This window comes from Myotis lucifugus, unplaced genomic scaffold (assembly GCF_000147115.1).
Source record: "Myotis lucifugus unplaced genomic scaffold, Myoluc2.0 scaffold_141, whole genome shotgun sequence".
Classification (NCBI taxonomy): Eukaryota; Metazoa; Chordata; class Mammalia; order Chiroptera; family Vespertilionidae; genus Myotis; species Myotis lucifugus.
This window is the reverse complement of record NW_005871189.1, coordinates 223,129-247,668: the sequence shown is the minus strand read 5'-3', so window position 1 is coordinate 247,668 and position 24,540 is coordinate 223,129. Positions and strand designations below refer to the sequence as shown.

Sequence of the window (24,540 nt, the reverse complement as noted above, 5' to 3'; positions counted from 1 at the left end):
ATGTTATCTTAGATGCAAAAAGTCTATAGACAGGCTTACTTAAGGTAAAGGCTGACCTTTCTCAAGGCCTGTAAGCCTAGGACATGACTGTTGCCATGACTTGCTTTTAGTTAGGAATTTTTACATTCAGACTCTCCGATGTGGTTACTTTCAGTCTCTGAGTTTGTAAGGCCTCCATGCAGGCCTCCCCTGAGCTTTTCCAGTTTAGTATGCGACCCCTTTTTCATCCACATGTTTAATTTGCACCAGTTTATTTTCTCTTACTTTACTGCCTGAAATTAAAGTGAATTGCCACCGTTTAAACAGCACACTGGCACTGGGTCAAATAGCCTTTTGACAGGCCTAATCAAACCAGAGAAAAATCAGCATGTTTTACCATCACGTTACACAAAATCTTATAAAAACTTGAGCCATAGCATGGCATCATTTGGTGCAGAGGTGAGGACTCAGCACCCGTAATCCCTGCGCCCTTCCCATTCAGACATTCTTTGGCATGATTCCCACGAAAGGGGCCCTTCTGGGAGCTTTTTTATGCTTTCTCTTCCTTTTCTTGCTTTGTTTTGGGGGCAAAAGCTTTTTCCCAAACCACAGTGATATTGGAATATTGAAAGGGGAGCAGCCATCACACCGTTAACCGATGAAATCATCCTCCCTGGTGTCTCAGCTGGAGGTGTTAGCATATTTAGACAACACCGCTCATACATCAGTGAGGATGGCAGCCTCCTTTAGTGTTTCTGACAGCCACGTTCCTGTCTGGCAGAAAAGATGCCAGTGGGCCAGTGGGACATGTCTCCTCCCTGCCCCTTTCCCTGGCCCTCCATCATTCTGGAAGAGAATGGGCAGTGAAGGGATCCCAGCTGCACATGGGGAGGAGGCTGCCAACACTGGCGTTTCTTCTCTTGGTGTCTGGCAGCTGGTGTTGCGAATCAATGCCATTTATGAGGCCCGAAGAGGAAAGAAACGAGTGAAGAGGCTGTCCCAGTCAACAGAGAGCAACTCAGGAAAAGGTAGGAGCATCCCCCAGAGGATCTGAAAACAGATTCTTCCTAGAAGTGGATTCCTGTTGCTTTGGGCTGGCCACCAAGAGAACAAGCTGGTGCTTTGTGGATGTCTTCCTTGTCCCCAGGACGGTCCAACAGCCAGGAGCTCAGCTTGTTGGCATGTCCTCTGGTCCTCTCTCCCTGTCCTTCCATCCAGTGAGCCCAGGGCAGCATGCTCCAACCTCACTATGGGAGCAGTCCTACTTGCTTAGCATGCATAAAAGGGGCCAGTATCTTTTGCTGTATAATTTGATATAGGTAAAATCTAATCTAGGGCCGAATTAATTTGGAAATACATTTTGTTGGACAAAGACATAATTTGTCCATTACATTTAAATAGACAAAAGGAAAACAGTCCTTCTAAACTAGAAATCTTGGCTTTGTGCTATCACATATGAAAAGTTTCCTACAGCCCTAGCTGGTTTGGCTCAGTGGATAGAGTTTCAGCCTGCAGACTGAAGGATCCTGGGTTCAGTTCCGGTCAAGGGCACATGCCTGGGTTGCAGGCTCAACCCCCAGTAGGGGGTGTGCAGGAGGCAGCCGATCAATGATTCTCTCTCATCATTGATGTTTCTATCTCGCTCTTCCTCTCCCTTCCTTTCTGAAATCAATAAAAATATATTTTTTAAAAAGTTTCCTACATCAGAAAAACTTACATTTGCAACTTTCTTCCTTTTTTTCAATCTAGTGACAGATGAGAACAGTGAATCTGACAGTGACACCGAGGAGAAGCTGAAAGGTGAGAAGAGCAGTAGCCATGCCGGGACGGGGGGTGTGGAGGGGCACAGGATGCTTGGGGGGGCGGTCAGTCCTCAGCATGACTAGGATGGGCCTGTTCCACTCCAGAGATGCAGGATGGCTACACCTTCAGGGCCCCACTGTTCCCATGCCTTTCCATTATGTCATAGGTGTGTTTCACACCTGAGCGAAGTACACCACCTCTGGCCTAAGTCCCCGGACACCTGGGGATTTGGCCCTATTGTTCAAATGTCTGTATGATCTGGAGGAACTCACATAAGATCTCAGGGCCTCTAGCTCCCCATCTGTCATATGAAATCACTGAAATAATTAGTCCCTGTGGATCAAAATGTGGTGATTTAGGTCAGGCTTTGGTGAGTTTTCTGCAATTTCTCAGACCCCAGGTGGAAGTCAAAGAAAGCTGTAGCCCAGGACTGTGTTGTAAGGCGATGGAGATCCGTCCACCCAGTGGCCCTGCCTCATTCACCTCTAACATTCTGCTGCTACACAGCCCACCTAAAATAAAGCGGGCTCGTTTCCATTGCACAGAATGGTGAAGGCAGATGGGAGTTCTTGGGTTAGTCAGGTCTCTCTTGGTTGAGTCACACGGGATGTTTACAAAGCTCCCAGCTCCAAAAGCTCTATGGTTTGGGTTTTGTCACATCCCACAATTGGAAAGATGAGGGAAATGAGGGAGGGGAGGAGTCAGTGTCTCCACCCCATCTGACAGAGGAATGCAAGGATTGCTCCCGGCCCAGCCCCAAGTCCAGATAGCAAATCCATGGTGGAGCAGAAGCCCAACATTCCAAGTTCCTGCACCCCAATTACCAATTAGCCTGGCGGCCTAGAGAGTGTTCTCCTCCCAGAATTTTGGCAAAGATCCCAAAGAAAGAATTTGTACTAATTTTTTAAATGTGGGAACACTTTTGGGATTAGAAAAGTACTTTGAGCTGGGAATTACATAACCTGTTGCAGCTCTGTGCAATTGCACATTGGAAAATGGGTCATTTTCAGACTCTCTATCTCTCTCTCTCTCCCTCTCCCCTCCCCCCCAGCTCATAGCCGACGCCTGGTCAATGTGAAGTCCCGCCTGAAGCAGCCTCCAAGATACTCATCACTTGACCGAGAGCTTATCGAGTACCAGGAGAGGCAGCTCTTCGAGTACTTTGTAGTCGTGTCATTGCACAAGAAGCAGGCAGGGGCCTCCTACGTGCCAGAACTCACCCAGCAGTTCCCTCTGAAGGTACTGGGTGGGCCCGGCCTCTGTGGCCTGCCAGGCGACTGCAGAACTCATGGATTCAGGGAGGTGTGGGAGTCTGAGGATCATGTAGTGTCCAGAATCTCAACACTGGGTCCTAATTAGGGATGTCATGAAGAAACTTCTGCTGGAGAATTTGGGAGGTCACAGGAGGTGAGATCCAAGGACTCAGCATGTGATCAAAAATACATCCTGAATTCCTGTGGTCTCTGTGCCAACCGTACCATCCTTCCTCCTCCCTCCCCCATCTCCTTATCCAACCACATTTCCCAACATATTCTAGAAGCCTCTTTCCCATCCAGCCACACAGCTCTCCCTAAGGAGTGTCACATTTGTTGCCATGCTAATAAACATCTGTATGGGTACCGTGCACCTCTGTATGTGCATACATACAGGAATCCTATTCTGTTCTAACAGGGTTCATGGCGATGAGTATTGGGCTCTACCCATGTATTAAATCATGGCACCTAAAATGAAATGGCCCTGAATAAAGCCTCAAATGGCGTGACCAATACTATGTAATTATTCTTAGGCTTTGACAGCAGTATTAAAGAGTTTCCATCACATTCTAGTTCAATCCAACCAGAATTTACTGAAACCCTATTGCATTCAGCCCCAGAGGTTTCAAAGATGAGCAAAATGTGTTTTCTGTTCACACTGACAGGAGAGCACAAGATAAGCATACAGCCCAGCCAGCATGGCTCAGTGGTTGAGCGTCGATCTATGAATCAGGGTACATGCCTGGGTTGTGGGCTCGATCCCCAGTGTGGGGTGTGCCAAAGGCAGCCAATCAATGATTCTCTCTCATCATTGATGTTTCTATCTCTTTCTCTCCCTCCCTTCCTTTCAGGAATCAATAAAAATATATATTTTTTAAAAAGGTAAGCATACAAAAGATTCAGGAGGTAGCATGTGACACTCTCCCTGTAGGGTTCATGCAGACCCAAGGCTGAGGGTGTTCAGGTGGAGAGGAGCCTGTGTCCTGGCCCCCTGAGGGCCTTCCTTTGCCATCACCAACCAAGTGAGGCCTAGGTTCCAGCTGCCCCTCCATTCCTTTCCTGGGTCAGCCTTCCTTCTGTCCCACCGCAGTGGTTCAGCACTGCAATAAAGCCCTGTTCTTGGAGTTTAGGATGGAAACTCTACATAAATGAAGTGAGCTAAATTGGCACAGAGTCACCTTCATCCTGCTGACTTCTAGGGACAATCCCATGAAAACCCCCATGATATGGACATGCCTAGATTGGGGACGATGTCCCCTGGCTAAGAGAGGCTGCTGGTTATCACTGACTCACAATGCCATTGAGAACCACACATAGCGAGCGCCAAGGGAGGAAGGACTGTCCTGTCATCCTGTTTACTCCTTGGGGCCAAACACAATGTTGTATATGGAAGTACTTAATCAGTGTTCCAGGAATAGAGGCATTAGTTCATGAATTAGTTAATGAATTAATCACCGTCACTATTGAATGCTAGTTTCCAACCTGGAATCTCCAGACTGCTAGACATCCACATTGAAACTTTTTTGCCTGGAAAATTGCATAGTCACTGTTAAGAGATTAATCAGCAAATATGTAAAGAAACAAGTGGCCCTGGCCAATGTGGCTCAGTTGGTTGGGTGTCAACCCATGCACCAAAATGTCACTGGTTCAATTCCTGATTGGGGCACGTGCCCAGGTTTTGGGCTCGATCCCCAGTAGGGGTTATGCAGGAGGCAGCCGAGCGATGTTTCCCTCTCACATCCATATTTATTTCTCTCTCTTCCTTTTCCCTTCCTCTCTCTCTAAAATAAATAAAAACATATTTTAAACAGAAAAAAAAAAGTCACCTATAATTTCATTCCATAAGATCAACACAGCATTTGTTGTGTTTTCTTCTAGTCTTTTTTCATGTTATGATTTTCTTGCAAAACAGGGTGGGGCAAAAGTAGGTTTATAGTTATTCATATAGAAAATAATACAATAATTAATAAAGAGTAATATAAAAATAAAATCTGTGTTTCATGTACACACAACTGAATAGTCTTTGTCCCATCCTGTACATGTATCATTTTTTAATCATGTTTTGTAAACCACTGATTATTTATAAACATATTCAATACAAATTGAATATGTATTGGCTCAGTAGATAGAGTAATGACCTGTGGACTGAAGGATCCAGGTTCAGTTCCAGTCAAGGGCACATGCCTGGATTGTAAATTCTAAATCATTATTTTTAAAATTAGATAATGCTCCATTATGTGGGCACCCTAATCTAGTTAACCACCTCCTCCTGCTGGAAATATGTCTTATGGCCAGTGTTTCTTTAAATGTATTTTTTATGTTATCGTGACCATTCCATACATGTATTTTGCATGCCAGGCTACTTTATATCTACTTCCTTCGCTCGTTTACTCTGTCAGAAGAATCGCTTCCTCTTTTTTTCTCCTCTTTTCTAACTCATTTTCCTGAGTTTTATATCCCACTCCTATAGTCATCGTACTCAAGGTTTATACTTCATATTTGCATGCTAGGAATCATTGTCATGTTCCATAAGATGTTTGCTGTCATGCAGTTCTCTATGACAATTTACGGAGACTGGGATATTTTCTAGCCATCTCTGATATTGGCTGTATTTGTGAGAGGGATCTGTTTGTGCTACTCCCTGTAAATGTGCTTATGTGGCCCTAGCTGGCGTGGCTCAGTGATTAGGGCATTGGCCTGAGCAGCAGAGGGTTGAGGGTTCGATTCCCAGTAAAGGGCATGTACCTGGGTTACAGGTTCAAACCCTGGCCCCAGTCCAGGCACATTTGGGGGGCAACCAATCCATGTGTCTCACATTGATGTTTCCTACCCTCCCTCCCTCCCTCCCCCACTTCCACTTTCTCTGGAAATCAATGGAAAAAAATATCCTTGGGTGAGGATTAACCAAAAAAATAAATAAATAATTAAAAATTTAAAGAATTAGAAGCGCAGATTCCTGTTCATACACAAAATAAGCAAACTCGTGGCTTTAAATATAATCTCTAAGTCAGACTTTATTCATTTGTTCTGTTTTTAAATAAGATGATGCTCACCTAGTCTATGATGTCAGATAAATTGGAGAGAGAAAGACAAACTAGAGACTAAGATCATTTTTTAAAAATGTTTTTATTGATTTTAGAGAGAGAGGACAGGAGAGGGGGAGAGAGAAACATCAATTGGCTGCCTCCTGCATGCCCCCTGCTGGGAACAGAGTCTGCAGCCTGGGCATGTGTCCTGACCCAGAATCGAACCAGCGACCTTTTGGTGCATTGGACTCCGCTCAACCAACTAAGCTATACCAGCTGGGGCAAGATCAGGTTTATTCCTAGCTCAGTTGTGTGATCATGAACAGATGACTTAACATCTCAGGGCTTAATTTCTTATCTCTAAAAGAAGACTGTGAGGCTGGATGATGTCTATTTTCCTTCTGGCTCTGACATTCAAGGACTCTGACGTGAGTTGAATTCACTGTATGATATAATGTGACTGGATGTATTCGCTGAGAAGTGTTGTACACCTCTTTGCGGGACAGGCAGCTTTGTCTGGGCCCAGAGGTTTGAAGTCTTGATTTGAGGCTCAGCCTTGCATACTCATGAGTCTCCTATTTGGAAGGGATTGCTATGACAGCTTTTCCTTATTGATTAAAATAGTTACATTCCAGAATGGTAGGCATAGAAGACATTTCTCTAAAGCACACTGTTTTTCCCCCTGACTTCCCCCATAAGACCATGGTTCAAACTGGCCTGGGGGGAAATGGCCTCAGCAGAATGAGCTGGAAACCCTTCCAAGGAAGGGGATTCGAAGGTGGCGGTCATGACTGTGGGAAGGTTGAAGATGTGGTCTGCCTCATTCTCCCATGCTATGGTTTATTCTCCAACCTTCTCTCACCCTTTTCCCTGCAGCTGGAAAGGTCTTTCAAGTTCATGAGAGAGGCTGAGGACCAGCTGAAGGCCATCCCCCAGTTCTGTTTCCCCGATGCCAAGGATTGGACTCCTGTCCAGCAGTTTACTAGGTAGGTGCTGGCATCTCCCCTCCCCACCCTCAAAGACTAAGACATGCCCTAGCCAGTTTGGCTCAGTGGATAGAGTGTTGGCCTGTGGACCAAAGGGTCCTGAGTTCAATTCCGGCCAAGGGCACGTGCCCCGGTTGCCAACTCAATCCCCGGTAGGGGGCCTGCAGGAGGCAGCCAATCAATGATTCTCTCTCATCATTGATGTTTCTATCTCTCTCGCCCTCTTCCTTCCTCTCTGAAATCAATAAAAATATATATATTGTTTAAAAAGACTAATGTGAGAACTAGAGATGGGGTCATAGATGGCAGACCCCGTAAGTCAGGCCTACCATTAAGCAATCTTTATGGGCCTGGGCTGAGGTTTCCCTCACCAGTGTTTTTGAAACTTTCCTGATGATAAGAATAACCTTGCTAAGTATGCAGGTTCCCAGGCTGCTCACTCATTCTGCGTATTTGTTTACTTCATGAGCCTTTGTGAAGGGCAATAAGGTCATTCCTAGTCTAGGGAAACATTGCCCATCACACATCCTGCCCAGGTCCACTGAGGCATTTCTTCAGTAGCCCTCCAGCTGTTACTCAGACTGTGATTTGTTCACATTTCTGCTCTAGCCCATGTGGCTAGGTATAAACTTTTTATTATCAGATGTTCAGCAACTGACCAAACTCAGTAGGCTGTGTATCCTAAATGTTTGAGGGCTGCTGTGTTCCTCAAAGTTGACCCAGCAGCCTCTAAGGACAGTCCAAGCCTGGAGGTGGCTCTGAACAGACGGTCCCCTGGAAACGCCATACCCAGGGCAGTTCTGAGGGGGCCCAGAACTGTCCCACTCGTCAGCTTCTCCCTCACTGAGTCGCATCCCTAGACCAGTGCATGCAACCTCACCCTCATGCTTATGGAAGGCAGTAGCCACAATCAGTGCTCAGTAAATGACTGTTTTGTGTCCAGGGATGGCTCAGGTGATAGAATTATATGAGATCTCAGAGTGAAAAAAAAAAATCCTCTGAGGACACAGTGACACTTTAGAGCTCCCTGTCCCTGACAGACTCCAAAGCGAGAGGTGACCCGAGTCCCAGCCAGAGATGGACAGCCTCCTTCAGAATGTTTACAGCACTCACCGTGGTGTGTCTTTGTTTTGTTTTGCTTCATAATGTACTCTCGTTTTCCCCACCACAGTGAAACATTCTCATTTGTCTTAACTGGAGAAGACGGAGGCAGAAGGTTCGGTTACTGCCGAAGACTGCTGGTTAGTACATTTGCTTCTCAGTCAGCAAGAGTGCCGCACAGAGCCAGTGCTGGCTTCCTACGGTTTCACCATGTGCCACGAGAGAAGGGACAGGCGGTGTGGCAGGTTAACCAGGATGGTTAAGAATATGGAGGAAGAGCCCTAACCGGTTTGGCTCAGTGGATAAAGCGTTGGCCCGAGGACTGAAGGGTCCCGGGTTCAATTCTGGTCAAGGGCACATACCTTGGTTGCAGGCTCGATCCCCAGTAGGGGGCGTGCAGGAGGTAGCTGATTGATGTTTCTCTCTCATCAATGTTTCTAACTCTATTCTTCTTCCTTCCTCTCTGTAAAATCAATAAAATACATTTTTTTTAAAAAGAACATGGAGGAAGATTGGGGGCTTCAGCTGAATCTTACTGACAGATGGGAACAGTTGTTGCATTGGACGATGTCTCCTTTGGAAAGAAAATACTTTCTCCAATGTTTTCCCCACCAAGTAAAAGACTTTCTCTTCTTAAACCAAATGTCCTTTCTAATAAAACATGCTAAACAGACCTGGGTACCTTCGTGAGAACATTCATAATGGGGCTAAGGACAGAAAAGGGTTGGTTTTATTGTTCATGATGCAAATAATTGATCAAGTGTCTCCTTTAGAGCCTTTAAAAGTCATAAACTATCCCAATATACTGACTGTGCTAAAACATTTGAAAACTTGTCCTCTGAGGCCCATTCCTTTGAAAATCTTTCATAGTGACACATCATTTTCTACTGAGAATGATTTTAGTCTTAGAAATAGGCTAATATAATTTAGAGTCAAGAATAATGCATGGCTGTGGCCTGTGTGGCTCAGTTGGTTGAGCACCATCCCATGCACCAAAAAGTTATGGGTTCACTTCCCGATCAAGGCACATGCCCAAGTTATGGGTTCAGTCCCCAGTTAGGATGCGTGTAGGAGACAACCAATCGATGTTTCTCTCTCTCATCAATGTTTCTCTCATTCCCTTTCACTTCTCTCTCTAAAATCAGTAAAAATCTATTCAAATAAAAAAAGAATAATGTACCCTAGCCAGTTTTGCTCAGTGGATAGAGCATTGGCCTATAGATTGAAGGGTCCTGGGTTCGATTCTGGTCAGGGGCACATGCCTGGGTTTCAGGCTGGATCCCCAGTAGAGGGCGTGCCGAAAGGAAGCTGATCAGTGTTTCTCTCTCATCATTGATGTTTCTATCTCTCCCTCTCTGAAATCAATAAAAATATATTTTAAAAAAGAATAATGCATGGCCCTGGCCGGTGTGGCTCAGTTGGTTGGGCATCGTCCCATGCAACAAAAGTCACCAGTTCAACTCCTGGTCATGCACATGGCCAGGTTAGTAGAGGGCGTGCAGGAGGCAGCCAATTGACATTTCTTCCTCTCTCTCTCTCTCTTTCTTCCTTCCTCTCCCTCTAAAATCAATAAAAGCATTCTTAAAATAAAAAAGAGTAATGCATGGCACATAGTAGCTCTTCGGTAAATATCTGTTGAATTAATTACTGATTAAAAAGTATGGATAATCCTTGAAAAAGTTAAGTAGGATCATAATTTTTGTTGGTAAAATTAAAGTATTGAGATTGATTTTGTTTTTTGTTGAAAATTAGCTTAAAAGTCAGTTTCCAAAAAGGATTTTCAGAAATTATTTCTCCTTTGGAATTATCAATATAATAAACATATAGTTTATTTAAAAGTTTATTATAATAAACATATAGTTCCTTACAAGGAACTATAGTGATTTGGGTAAACAAATTATGCCCCTTATTTATGATTACATACATAGGTCATGTTGAGCACCTACTGTGTGCACAACAGTTGTCCGAAGGTATGGTGCATGAAAACATCAGACAAACGATAGCACTCAGAAATCTTTGGGTTCTTTCCTTCCCTGAAGTTGGTAGCATTCATGATTTCCTATATTTCTCTCCAAAAAGCCTGGTGGCAAAGGGAAGCGTCTCCCTGAAGTTTACTGCATCGTGAGCCGCCTGGGATGCTTCAGCCTCTTTTCAAAGGTGAGGAATTGGGCCTCAGAGAAAGGAGGCAGGGCCCAGAAGGACACAGGAAACCCCCAACTTCCGGTACTTTTATAATCTAACTCTCCACTCTTCCTTCCCACTTCCTCCTCCTCCCCTCACAGTGGCCTCTAGTCTCTTATCATTGCATCAGGAAATAACAGTTGATGAAGGTCAGGGCTCAGAAACTGGGGAACGGGAGAGAATCAAAGTAATTGTAGCTAAGGATGGGAGGGGCAGAGGATCTTCCCAAAATTTCCCATGTTTTATTTTTTTTCTTCTAAGCATTATCTTTGGTCATATTTGCTTTTGCTGGACAAAAACCCACTATGATGCATGTATGTATGTATATGTATCGATGTACATATGTGTATATGTGCTATGTGTATATGATTTGTTATTGTAATAATGCCCTAAGTCTATTGAAATCTTAATATAATTTGTTCTTCTGCTAATATACCAAGATACAGGAATTGCCATATTGAGTTGGCCCATCCGCCGCAGTATTTTAAATTGGTGTATAAGAGATTATTATGCTACATCATGCTAATGTCAAAAGTCAGATATAGCTAAGTTTCCTATATTAACTGGAGATACTCATAAGTTTATATAAAATCCTTCAGCATTTATTTCAGTCTGAGCTTTCTTTTGGAGAATTGAAGTCTTACATCTACTGTCCATGGGTATGAGGCAGCATTTCCTAAAAAGCATTCCAAAACAAAAGTCTACCTCCTGCCCCACCTCCACCAACCTCAGAGGAAGCCTGAATTATGCTGATAGAGTGTGACCTCTTGCCAGATAGAACTTACACTCTATGCAAGTGTGTTTGAAATAATTAGTAGTATCCGTAATAATCTGAGACATGCTCTTTCCTCCAGTCCACTGGTGGTAATCAGTCTACATTAAAGTTGGTCATTTATAAATTGCTGCTCCTGCAAGTCTTTGGCATGGGTTTAAAGGCAGAGATAAGGCTGTAGGTCACAGCGTTTGTTATTGTGAGAATACTTATGTGAAAGCTGGAAGTAGCCCTGGTCGGGTAGCTCAGTTGGTTGGCCCGTCATCCCGATGCACCAGGGTTGCAAGTTCAATACCCAGTCAGGATACATGCAGGAATCGACTAATAAATGCATCAGTAAGTGGAACAACAGGTAGATGCTTCTCTCTCTCCCTTCCTGCTCCTCCCAAAGAAAAGAAAGCTGGGGGGAGGGGGCAATGAGTGGATAAGGACACATATGTAATACCTTAATCAATAAAGAAAAAAAATTTTTTAATTAAAAAAAAGAAAGAAAGCTGGAAGTAAAACAGCTCATGTGAGTTAGCTTCCAAAGACAGCTTTGGAATTCACATGAGCTTCGTTGCTATGTCCTGTGCAGGGGATGTGGAGCAAGTAAACATGCCATCATGCTTGCGTGAGGCACAATCCTGGGATTTCACGTCAGTTTTGTGACCAGGGATATTTTAAGAATGTAGTGTCATGACTTGCCAAAGACAGTACAGCAAATACTCAGGGTAGAATTAGAAACAGAGCTTTGGCAAACTGATCCCTAGAACTCAAGCTATTTTCAGGTGAGGGACAAGGATGACAAAAATGGCAAATTATTCTTTAGTCCAGATAGGAATCATGGATAAGAACTGCTCTTAGAATCTCTGAAGAAGGTTTATCATTAAATATTGCCACAGTAATGCTGTATAGCAAACCACAGTGGCTGAAAGCAACAATCATTTATTCTCACAGACATGCAGGTCAGGGCTTGGCTCTGCTGATCTCTACTGGGCTCCCTCATGTGCTAGGAGTAGGCGGGGGTTGGCTGATCTGGGCTGGCAGATCTGCTTTAGGCTGCAAGTCCTGTTGGGTCTGGGCCACATGTCTGTCATCCTCTTTAGACAGAGAGCTGGCCCACGTCCGCTCTTCTTACTGCTATAGCAGAGGCACAAGCAGGCAAGCAAAAACTCAAAGACAGGCCTCCAAAGGCCTCCGAAGGCCTGGGCCGAGCACTGGCACTCTCATTCCACTGGTCCTGTGCTCCTCAACCATTTTTCATTATTGTTCCCCTGAGCAGCCTTTTAATATATTTTTCCCCTGACTTGCCTCCCCCTCCCTATGAAATTCTTTAAAAATTTTTGCCATATTATTTTTTTATTGTGCTAAATATATATAATATAAAACTTACCATTCTAACCATTTTGAAGTGTACAGTTAATTGACTTTATGTATATTCACACTGTTGTGCAATCACCACCACCATCTATCTCCAGAACCTTTTCATCTTCCCAAACTAAAACTCTGTACCCATTAACCACTAACTCCCCATTCCCTCCCACCCCCATCCACCAGCCCCTGGCAACCACCATTCTACTTTCTGTCCCTGTGAATTTGGCTACTCCAACATCGCATGTCAGTGGAATCGTACACTATTTATCCTTTTGTCACTGGCTTATTTCACTTAGCGCATGCCCTAAGTGAACAAGGTTCATCCATGTTAGAACCTGGGTGAAAATTTCTTAACTTTTTAAGTCGAAACAATATGTATATACCACATTTTGTTTATCCATTTATCAGTTGATGGACATTTGGGTTGTTTCCACCTTTTAGCTCTTTATTATAGATTATGCTGCTATGAACATGACTATACAAATATCTGTTTGAGTCTCTGCCTTCAATTCTTTCAGGTTTGTACCCAGAAGTGGAATTTTTGGATCATAGGATAATTCTGTTTAATTTTTTAAGGAACTACCATATTATCTTTTTAACTTTAATAATAAATTTTATTTAATATATCCAAAATACTATCATTTCAACATGTAATCAACATGAAGTCATTGATATTTTACATTATTTATTTTGTATTTTGAGATCCACTGATTATTTTACACTTACAACACATCTCAATTCAGACTAGCCATATATCAAGGGTTGAATAGGTACATGTGATATTCTTATAAATGGCTTATTTTCCCAATTTTGTTCCAGTTTTATTAAGGTATAATTGAAGTATGAGGTTTTGGGGTTTTTTTTAAAGTTATTATTGAATTTATTGGAGTGACATTGGTTAATAAAATTATATAGGTTTTAGGAGTACAGTTGTATAATATGTCATCTGTATATTGTATAGATATACAGTCAAGTCTCTTTCCACCACTATTTATCCCCCCTTTACCCTCACCTACCTCTCCCCACCCCCATAAATGGCATTTAAATTGAAATAGATTGTGAAGCGTCTTGCATTTGAAGTTTTATAGTAACAATTTTATTGCGATACAACTCACCATATAATTCACCCATTTAAAATATACACTTCAGAGCCCACAGGGGCGCAGGTTCTGGGGAGTACCATCCTGGAAAAAAATTAAAAAAAATAAAATAAAATATACACTTCAAAAAAATAAGTAAAATAAAATATACACTTCAGTGGCTTTTAGCATATTTGTATATTATTCCCACTGAGAATGCCCAAAAACTCACATGGCCTAACCCAAAATCAAGGGGGGCTGGAACTATACTTCGCCCCTTTAGTGGGAGGAACTACAAAGTCACATGGAAGCCAGACCAGTGTGGCTCAGTGGTTGAGCGCTCAACCCATGAATCAGGAGGTCACTAGTTCAGTTACTGGGTTGCGGGTTCGATCCCTAGTATGGGGCATGCAGGAAGTAGCCGGTCAATGATGTTTCTCTCTGATCAGTGTTCCTATCTCTCTATCCTTTCCCTACCCCTCTCTCTAAAATATTGATAAAAACATCTTTAAAAAAAAAAAAAAAAAAAACCTGTTTAAAAAAAAAGTCACATGGCAAAGAGAGTAATGACAGAGGGGGGAGAATTGGGGTAGTAACACATAGGGTAAAAGAGACTGTAAGCTTGGTCTGATGAGGACAGCAGGGCTTCCCATGATTCTTCAGTCTCCATGGCAGGCCCACTGCATCCAGAACAGGCAACACCTTGGTGCCCTGGCTCAGGATGGCTGAGCTGCTTTTCTGACCCTTGCAGATCTTGGATGAGGTGGAAAAACGCCGAGGCATCTCTCCTGCCCTGGTACAGCCCCTCATGAGGAGTGTCATGGAAGCCCCTTTCCCAGCCTTGGGCAAAACCATCATTGTCAAGAACTTCCTGCCAGGAACGGGAACTGAGGTGAGTGGTCAGATTCCTTTCCTCTCCTGGGGGAGAGTGGCCCAGACAGCCAAGTCCGAGTGCTCTGAGGGGCTGGCCTTTGGTGGGCTGTCACGTTCGGTGGTGTCCTCTTGCCCCTCGGGTGTCATCAGTCCAGTGCATCCAGCCCAGGATTCCGGTCCAGAGAGCAACCCCCAGGACTGCGCCATGGCAGCACATGTGTTTCTGTGCATGATGTTGGCCTTCCAGGTTAGGGACCTGCATGAACATTCTTGGTTTCTCAGTATAGCTCATTGCATTCTTTACTTTTTTTTTTTTTTTTTTTGTATTCTTATTGATTTTCAGAAAGGAAGGAAGAGGGAGAGAGGGAGAGAAACATCAATGATGAGAGTGAATCATTGGCTGCCTCCTGCATGCCCCGTACTGGGGATTGAGCCTGCAACTTGGACATGTGCCCTGACCGGGAATCAAACCCAGATCTCCTGATTCATAGGTCGACGCTCAACCACTGAGCCACGCCAGCCAGGCCCATTGCATTCTTGAATTGTATATGAACCTGTTCATGTTTTTAGTCTGCATCACCTCTGTAACTTGATTATGTAAAACATTACTTTTAGGGAAGACAAGCTCAGGGACTACTCCTTATTCATCTTAGACTCTGAGAGCGCTCCTGTCCTTGCTGGGCCGGCATTTGATGCAGGAGCTGGTTTGCATTCTTCCCATTCCCCTTATGTGGCTCTGGTACCTCAGGAGGCACATCTGTCTCAGACTTGGGTCTCTAGTTCCAAAGTCCCTGGCAGAACAAGTCACCTGTGGAGCCAGGGCGGAGGGGGGGAAGGGGAGGATGGGTCTGGGACATTCCGGAACAACCCAATTTCCCAGCATAGAGAAGAGCAGTCCCTGTGGCTGGAGAAACATCCCATACCAGATGCAGGCGGCTTGGCCTTGGGGATGTTAGCACTAGTGAGCCCACTGCATGGACAGCCCTGAGCAGGCACTGTGCTGAGAGTGAAAACTAGTCTCTGCTCTGTGAAGGAGCCAGCTCCTTACAGAGAAAAAACATGCACATGAGTAGTGACCACAATGAGTTCAGGAACATAACAGCAAATATGGAATGAGAAGACACACACTCAACGTAAGCGCTGAAAGGCTCCACATCAGGGGGTTGGGATGGGGTTGGTCCTTTAAGAAAGTCCTTCTAGAGGAGGTGAGTCTGGAAAGTGCTGCTCGGACCTGCTGGTCCTTCTGAGTGAGCCTGTGACTCCATACCTCCAGGCGATATTTCCTCCTGAGACCCACGCTCACCTGCGGGGCTCTAAGGGACAGCACACAGTCACCAGCCAGAGAACTCTGTGGGGAGTCCAGGAGAGCCTCCGGCCACTTTGATCCAAGGGCACTGCTTCCGCCATCCTCTCCCCACCTCCGTCCGAACTGTCCTCAGTCTCATGGTTGAGTGCGAGGCACGTGCTTCCCTTCCACGCGTACCTGCCCCCAGTGTCCTGGGTTCTTTCTTTTCCCGATCCCTTTCGTTTTCCTTTCCCTTTCCCTTGCCAGTGGGCCACCCTTGCAGAGAACGACTTGTTGTGTGAGCGGCCTGGCTGAGTAGGCAGGCCCTTCACGGCTGCTCCTGTTCCCTGGCAGGTGATTGAACTGTGCCGCCCGCTGGACTCCCGGCTCGAACATGTGGACTTTGAGTCCCTCTTCTCTTCTCTCAGCATCCGCCACCTGCTCTGTGTTTTTGCCTCCCTGCTTCTGGAAAGGAGGGTCATCTTCATCGCAGACAAGCTCAGGTACAACCTTGGCTACTTCTGATAAAGTGTTTGAATGGCAGGCAGTCTTGGACTGTCTGATGCCAGGGTGGGGGTAGGTGATGGCGTAGGATTTCAGAGGAAGCTCCTCTGGGGTGACAGTGGGAGTCAGTGGGCATCTAAGATGCAGGTTCGGAAGCACACGAGTGGTGTGGAACGAGGTAGGCCTGCACTGCTCTGCAACACTTACCTGGTATTGGGCCTACTTTTTACTCATTCTACTTTGTGTTGGGCACTCTACCATGTATGTGCTGGGGACAGGGGGAAAGGCCCAGAGCTGCCCTCAAGGAGCTCTCAGTACAGTGGGGCGACAGGGAAGAGAACAAACCACCCAGTAGTGCTGTGAGTGCTCGCTAGAGGGGTGCGTCCTGGAGATGGAGAGGGCACTCACTCCCAGCACAGGTGCGGTCCCCCTGAGCCTCAGACATAGTCCAGGCAAAAGCAGCTGCCTGTACAAGGGCGAGGAGACAGGAGGCTGAGCACAAAGCAGTTCACTGTGGCTGAGCAGAGCCTTCTTCGCTCTGAACTGAGGGCACAGGAGCCTCAGTGGCAGCTGCAGCTCCAGACAGCCTGCGATGTGGGCCCGGCTGAGAGGGCCCGCCGGCCAGAAGCAGATGAGGCCAGCTGAGGAGTCCATCTGGAGAGAAGGCCATTTGCCAAAACACAAAAATTGAAGCACTGTGGTTCAGAGAGGAAATACGCCTCTCAACTCTGGAAAACAAAAGGGAGGAAGAAGAAAAGAGAAGGAATGGAAAGGACAAAGCACATGAATGTGGAGCTCATCAGGGGGCGTGGTGGGAGATGGAATCCAGCCCCCCACCACCACGCCATCTGGTCACCTTGATGATGTTGCTTTTGGACGGCAGCCACTTGGCTCTCCCAGCCTGCTCCACCCTGTGTTCCAGTTCTTCACTCTCGATGTCACCGTTACTGTACTCCCTGGGCACTCCGTCAGCTCAGCTTGGGAAGCAGGCCTGTCTCTGAGCTTGCAGCTGGTGCTGGGCGCTGGGCAGCTCTCCAAGCTCCCTGGACCCTGGGGAATTCAGACCAGAGAGTTCTCAAGGTTGAGGCCCTGGAAGCCAAGGATGAGTAATAACCCTTCAGTGACCGGGATCAGGTTTCATCACACTCTAGTAACTGTCTGTGTTCTCTGGCAGCTGCGCTCAGTGCCCCACTGTCTCTAGTTGTACATTCTCAGGCTTGACTTTGGGGGTGGGGAAAGGATGATCTTAGAAAGGCCTAGACCTGGGCTCAGAAGTCGGGGCATGTTCTCCACCTCTCTTGTCGCCTTAACTGCATACTTCTGGGGGCTTTGGCTCAGCCTTCCTTTTGGGGGCTCTCCAACCTCAGTTGCGCCCCCTCCACTAACAAGCCAAGTCTGGCTCACCTGGAAGACATTGACATAGCTACTAATCAGAGCACAGAGACCCCACCAAAGAGCATCGTGTATGTGAGGTTACCGAGCAGGAAAGCCAGAACCCACCTTCTCTCCTCCGGGCTGCTCCACCTAAGGGGGTTCCTCCAGGAGGAATCAACAAACACCCAGCTCTTTCTGGTTTGTGGGAAAAGAGCTATAGGAAATCAAGGGTTCTTGGGTTAAGTCCTGACAATTAGGGCTTGGGAGGCAGTGGCTGGCTGCCAGTAGTTTGACCTGAAAAAATCTACAAAGAAAGCCTTCCACATAAGTTTGAGCTGGTGCTTTCATCCTTATCAACTTGGCACAATTCTCTGCCCGTTGCACGTGCACCCCTTCCTGGCCCTGTTCAGCTAGCAGTGGAAGCAAGCGCCTCATTCTTCTGGTTTCCGTCCATAGCCCCAAGCTTTTCAACACCATAGAGGAGTGCATGAGAACAGGGCATGCCACACACTCAGTGCATGGCCCTGTGACATCCCAGGGTGGACCTCAGCCTGATTTACGCCTGTAGTCACTGTTGCCTGCATCCTCCCCCTAACACACAATTTATTCACTCATCATTGTTAGTGAGTCTGCCCACTGCAAGAGGAAATAGCAGAGTTGTGGCAAATATTGTATGAGTTATAAAAGGGTTTTAAGTGGAGCCAAAAATGTATCAAATCTAGAATAACATTTTTGTTCCGTTTCATCTTTAGGATGGACATTGAGTGTTTCTTAAGCTGTGTCAAGCCAAAGTCTGACAGATGGAAAAGAAAGAATGTTGTTGTGATGGCTTGTTCTGTTGTCATAACAACCCAAATAAATATTTCCCTATACCCCTTTCTTCATTTCCCTAATGATAAACATTTTGTTTTTTTTAGTTTATTAATTTCAGTTCCCAAAGTTTTGTCTAACTCTATAGATGAGGCTGAATAATAAAGTCATAAGCTGCACATTAACAAATTTGTACAAAAGTTTTATATGGAACAGAGGTTTTTTCATTGTTTGTTTTTTATTCAAATACAAGTGAAAGTTTATTTAGAAAGTTATAGAAGTAGAAAAAGTGAGCCAGCTGGGCTGCATGGGCTCAGGAAACAAGTTACAGAGGTGAAAGGAGGACCCCTGAGTGGCTGACAGTCTTAGGGATACATACAGGGTAGGCAAAAGTAGGTTTACAGTTGTGAGTATGTGAAACAGAGTTAATAAAACTATTGTAACAATCATAACCGGGATTCCATACGAACAACTATGAACCTACTTTTGCCCACTCCTGCACATTTGCAGGCTTGATCCCCATTCGGGGACATTCGGGAGGTGGCCAATCAGTGATTCTCTCTCATCATTGATGTGTCTATCTCTCCCTCTCCCTTCCTCTCTGAAATCAATAAAAATATTTTTTAAATGCAATTTTAGTGACACAGTAGCATCAGTCTGATTAAATATTAAGTTTTAACTACCTATTTTTGCCTGTGAATCCCAAGAAGACAACATTTGAAGCAATATTTAGAGAATAGCATAGTCACAGATTATTGTCCTCTACCCCAAACCCATCCTAACAGAACCTTGGGCTAGACACTTAATCCAGTTCTCTCCGAGTCAGGTCCCTCCCAGGGTGTGCTGGCTTTGTGTTGTCTTTGGGGGGTTTACTGTGGCAGCTCAAATCCTCTCCAACACTTTCATCTCTTAGTTCCTCAGAATGAGATGTCAGCGTTGCTCTTTGGTCCTGTCTTCGCTTATGAGCCCTAGAGGTCTTGGTTCTTTCCAATTACAGCTATTGCCTGCTCCTCGTTCTCTATCGCTGTGTAGTTTACAGACATTAGATCTGGAAGGACGTCAGAAATCATCTAGTCCACTTTCCTTATTTAACAGAAGAGGAATCTGAGGCCTGGAGAAGTGAAGGGCTTTACCTGAGATCGCACAGTTTTCCTGAGGTCCAGCCTGTGTTCTTTTTAAACTCAGTGACACATCACTTCAGGGTTTGAAAGTACAGTCATGGAAATGTGGCAGCCACTGCATGGTGACGCCCACCCCCTCCCTAGGTCTCACCAGGCACCAGGCCAGACCAGTCTACCTGTCACTCCTGTTCCTGGGAATGATGCACTGGTAGGAGAGATGCTCTGCTTGGGATACTAAAGACTACTGACGGGCTCATCCTTCCAACTCCTGGGGTGTCTGTCTAGCTCAGGAAACTCATCATTTGCTCTTCTGGTGGCATCCTAGGTGAGTGGGAAGGCAGTGAGCATAGTAACCCACGTATGGCACAGGGACTGGGCAGCACCAGAACTGAAGCGCCCTCTGCAGGAGAATGTTAGCACTCACAAGTGCATCCCGATGCCTGTGAACTCATGCTTCAGCATTCTGGGACCTGAACCTCACCTGCGCCCAGCTTTGCCCTAGGCCTTGGTCGGCAAACTACAACTCGCGAACCACATGCGGCTCTTTGGCCCCTTGAGTGTGGCTCTTCCTAAGCTTTAGGAGTACCCTAACTAAGTTTATAACAATGTACCTACCTATATAGTTTAAGTTTAAAAAATTTGGCTCTCAAAAGAAATTTCAATCGTAGTACTGTTGATATTTGGCTCTGTTGAGAGTTTGCCGACCATGGCCCTAGTGGGTTTGGCTCAGTGAATAGAGCATCAGCCCATGGACTGAAGGGTTCCGGGTTCAATGCTGGTCACGGGCATGTACCTCGGTTGCAGGCTCAATTGGGGCTCGATCGTGCCGGAGGCAACCAATCCATGTGTCTCTCTCACATTGATGTTTCTCTCTCTCTGTCTCGGCCCCTCCCTTCCACTCTCTCTAAAAATCAATGGGAAAATATCATCAGGTGAGGATTAAAAAAAACAAAAAACAAAAAACAAAACCTTTGCCCAGCTTTTAACCCTGGGTCCCAGCCAAACTCCCACTGGGCATCTCCTCCCTCCCTCACTTCTATACAAATTGTTCACAGCTTTGTCACTGGTGTTCCTGTCCTCCACCCCCACTATAATATGAGTCAGCTGCCGGGCTCTCTTCCTGGGCCTTCCCTCAGCAGCACTGCCTCTCCTCCACCCAGCAGATGCTCGGTGAGGCTGTGTGGCAAGCGTGCTTGGAGTCACCTGAGCATCCCCAGAACCAGAGACTATTCTTCGCACATTCACCCCCCCACCACCACCACCCCCCGAAGGCTCCTATGGCCTTCACAAGTCAGGGAATAATTTCGTTAGCATTTGCAGCAGAGATGGAGAAAAACACTTCAGCTACACTTAAAATAGTCCCTCTTTTCTCCTCTACCACTTATTTTTGTGGAAAGGCTACCACTAACTGATTATTTGCAGAATTTGACCTTTCCTTCTAGTGTTTCCAGAGGCATTTTTTAAGAGAAGAATGATGTGGGCTTGAGAGCAAGAGGAACAAGCCGCTCCTCAGTCTGTCATGTTCCTGCTGCCCTGTCTCCTGCACCAGCCAGCAGGGTGCTCATGCTAACCAGCTGTGGAAACGCTTGGGTGTAGCTGCAACAGAGACCATTTAAAAAACAAACAAAAACCACTCGCTAGGAAAAATAGTCAATAGTGGCAACACCTACCTCCCTGTCCAGCAGGTTACCCAGTTGAGTTGTCATCATTTGTCCCCTCGAAGTTGAACACCATTATCCTTTAGCTCACTGCATTCCAGTTACCTGAATGAATTTTCTCTTTCCGTACATTTATTCCCCCGCCCTATGTCACTGGTGTTGCTTATCATTGTTTTAAAAACTGGTTCCAACCGCCTTTGTCATCCAGTTGGCTCATACTGCCGCTGAACCAGGGTCTCCTCACCCTCTGGGGGCCTGCCCGGCTCTGCAGGGCAGCGTGAGCTTCTACCAGGAGACAGCACAGCGCGTGCTGTGGCAGCAGAGAGAAGGGAGCAGCCGATTATACTTCCTCCTTCTAGGGATGAGGCACAAGAAAGCGAAAGGGAGCTGGGGGGGGGGCGGGGGGGCAGGGGGCAAGGGTGTTGAACAGATGTGTTTTTTACTGCAGTGATTGAGAAAAAGTCAAAGGCTTCTGGCTCCATTCTTCTTGCTGTATCTCTTTCGTCTGCTCCAGTCTGCAGGACTCTTCTATCCTCCTTCTCCCCCCACCCTCCCCCACTGAACTCAGAGGTGACTTGCACCCGTTTTGGCCTCAGGGACTTTAGTTATAAAGTTCAAAAGAAAATGAACTCTATCTCTAAGATTACTCCCAGGTCAAAAGTTCTGTGATTCTGTACCTTCCCTGGAATCAAAAGTGCTTGAACCACAACTCTGAAATGTAAAAGGACTCTTAAACGTGAGTTCTGTGTTTTTATTCTTTTAGTGAATTGACGAAAGTGATAGTTTCAAAGACTGGAGATGTAGACCACAGATGACAGCGTCTACTACCTAAACTGTCACATGATCCACTTCTTTCTCCAAGTAATATTTAGGAACTTATAACAAATGTGCTATAAAAAGAGATGGGTTTCATACAAAATGCTTCTTCATTCAGGGAATTCTTGTTTACTAGAAAAGTCTTTTAAGGGACTCCCTCTAGTCACTTGGAAATGAAAGCTAACATCCCAGTAAGACACGTAACATATCAAAGTTCCAACTCAACCATTGCTCTTTACCTGTCTCCACCCCCAATTCGCTAGTCCAAATCATTGGTTTCCTTTAACTGTAGACTACCATGAGAAATACATTTTACATTCAGACCCAGTACATGCAACACACACATGTACACAGATCATGTACTAGTACAACTGAAAACATACAGCAAACTCTTTTTTTTTCAAACTCTTAGTTTTGTTCTATTCTTTTTGTTGTTGTTTTTAATGCTGATTACAACCTATTAAAAGTATTTTAGGACTCTAAAATGGGCTGCAAAATATAGTCTGAAAAGGCAGCTCTAGACACAACTATGTTGTTTAGATTTTAACTTCCTAGGTTTTTGTTGTTGTTGTTTTTAATCCTGACCCGAGGATATGGAGAGAAAAAGAGAGAGAGATAAATCGGTTGCCTTCTGTATGGGCCTGGACCGGGGATCCAAGCCACAACCCAGCTCTGTGCCCTGACAGGAATCGAACCAGCAACCTTTCAGGGCACAGGATGACGCTCCAACCACCCGAGCCACTCCGGCTGGGCTAGCCTCCTAGTTTTCTAAGTCAGGACCTTACAACTACAGTATATCAACAGACAAACTTTGTGGACTGATCACACACCAACACAGATCAGCCCTAAAATCAAAACACCTTAGAACAAAGTAAATGCTACACATTCAGTGACCTATAGAGCAAGGAAATTAAACACAAATGCTAAGCAATTCACTATAAGTATTTAACATTCTTGACCCTCTGGGAGAAAGCAGTGCCTTTGGGGGAAAAGTTTTTCTGCTTGAGAGCAAATTCTCGAAAGACAGAAGTCACTTCACCCCAAGCTGGTGGCTGAATTATTAATAGTCTCTCCTTGGCATAAGTCCTAACTAAATTGTTCTGTCTCGCTCTTACTCAGCTAATAAAGAAGGTATTACCATATAGTGATTTGAAGGAAACTGGCGTAGCATCTTTCTTATTTTGGGGGTGATCATTCGAAAGAAAAGACAAGGACTAAATACCGTTGAAACATGTGGATGCTATGCTACTAAGCGGTATGTCCTGACTCCAGTGACTATTATGAGAATGATTGTTTGCCAAGACAGGGGACAGGAACGTTAGGAGACTCACACTGGTACATGCACAGATTCAGCATTGCCCTTATTAACTTGAGGCCCCAGTGTGGGTGGGTGAAAAGAGGACTAATGTGTACTTTAGGATGTTTTAGGGAGGTGCTGGATTCAGAGGAACTCGCTTGGAAGTTTATGAATACTTTTTATTGTGGTAAAATATACATAACATAGAGTATATCATTTTAATCATTTTTACACACACAATTCAGTGGCATTAAGTACATTCACAATGTTTGCAACTGTCACAACTACCCATTTCTAGAGCCTCTTCTTCATCTCAAACTGAAACTTTGGACCCATTAACCCCTCATTGCCCACTCCCCTAACCCTGGTAACTTCTCCTCCACTCCCTATCTCTATGTATCTGCCCATCCAAAGTCCTCCGGTGTAATGGAATCGTACAATATTTGTCCTTTCCTCTCTGGCTCGTTTCACGTGCTAGCCAGTATCTTTTAATCACCTCTTTTCTCCTGAAGCCAGCACTAAGTGACTTTGTTCATGAGCTCAGGAAGGTTTATGGCAATGAGATTATAGCTGCCTGGCATCATGGGGACTAGTAAAGGAGCAGCCATGTGTCCAGAACTCAGCCTCCTCGCAACTTCCCCTACACGGAGCGCAGCCAAGAACCAGGGCAAAGGCTGGGAGGTGCCCGCGCCCTGAAGAGGACACAGTGCACTCAAGGGGAACCCACTGGACCCTCACTTTTATTTTATTCTTACATTACACCAACTTCTCACGAGCTCCTGGAGACAGCATACTAGGGTAAGAGGAGAGGGGAGCTGCTGCAGCAGGCTCACCGCAATGAGGAGTGATTGCAAGGAAAAGAGAAAGCCAGCTCTCACTCAACTCAGACGGCCACAGTCATCACTGTCTTCGCACAGTAGAACTGATTCCAAAGGATCGTCCCAAATAATCCACCCATTCACTGGATAAACTGAGAGTGGATCCAGGCACTGTGCAAAGTGTGTGGAGAGTGGTTAGGAAGGCTCGGCACTTGCCAACAAAAGGCTACAACATGGTCATTATTCTTTAAGAGAGACGCCCCTGTGATTGGGGGGGGGGGGGGGGACCTCAAAAAAAAAAAAATATATATATATATCTTATATTCCTATATCTCTCATTTCCCCCCCCCCCCCCCTTTTTTTTTTATTTAGTGGGGAGAGAGAGAGAGAGAGAGAGAGAGAGAGAGACTCCCAGTATTTCCCTTATGTTGGTATATCTTGAAGTTTG

At 45.4% G+C, this 24,540-nt stretch overlaps 1 protein-coding gene across 1 annotated transcript in view; it reads left to right on the top strand.

The window, feature by feature from the left end:
• The window catches only part of DENND2A (DENN domain containing 2A), a 108,394-nt gene that overhangs the window by 72,643 nt on the left and 11,211 nt on the right, over window positions 1-24,540 (top strand). The window contains exons 7-18 of the mRNA XM_014460822.2: window positions 914-1,007; window positions 1,729-1,779; window positions 2,834-3,021; window positions 6,938-7,047; window positions 8,219-8,288; window positions 10,228-10,305; window positions 14,288-14,428; window positions 16,049-16,197; window positions 16,892-16,898; window positions 18,065-18,098; window positions 21,154-21,188; window positions 23,787-23,804. Of these exons, the coding sequence (XP_014316308.2) occupies window positions 914-1,007; window positions 1,729-1,779; window positions 2,834-3,021; window positions 6,938-7,047; window positions 8,219-8,288; window positions 10,228-10,305; window positions 14,288-14,428; window positions 16,049-16,197; window positions 16,892-16,898; window positions 18,065-18,098; window positions 21,154-21,188; window positions 23,787-23,804 (975 nt within the window). The remainder of the gene's footprint in view (window positions 1-913; window positions 1,008-1,728; window positions 1,780-2,833; window positions 3,022-6,937; window positions 7,048-8,218; window positions 8,289-10,227; window positions 10,306-14,287; window positions 14,429-16,048; window positions 16,198-16,891; window positions 16,899-18,064; window positions 18,099-21,153; window positions 21,189-23,786; window positions 23,805-24,540) is intronic.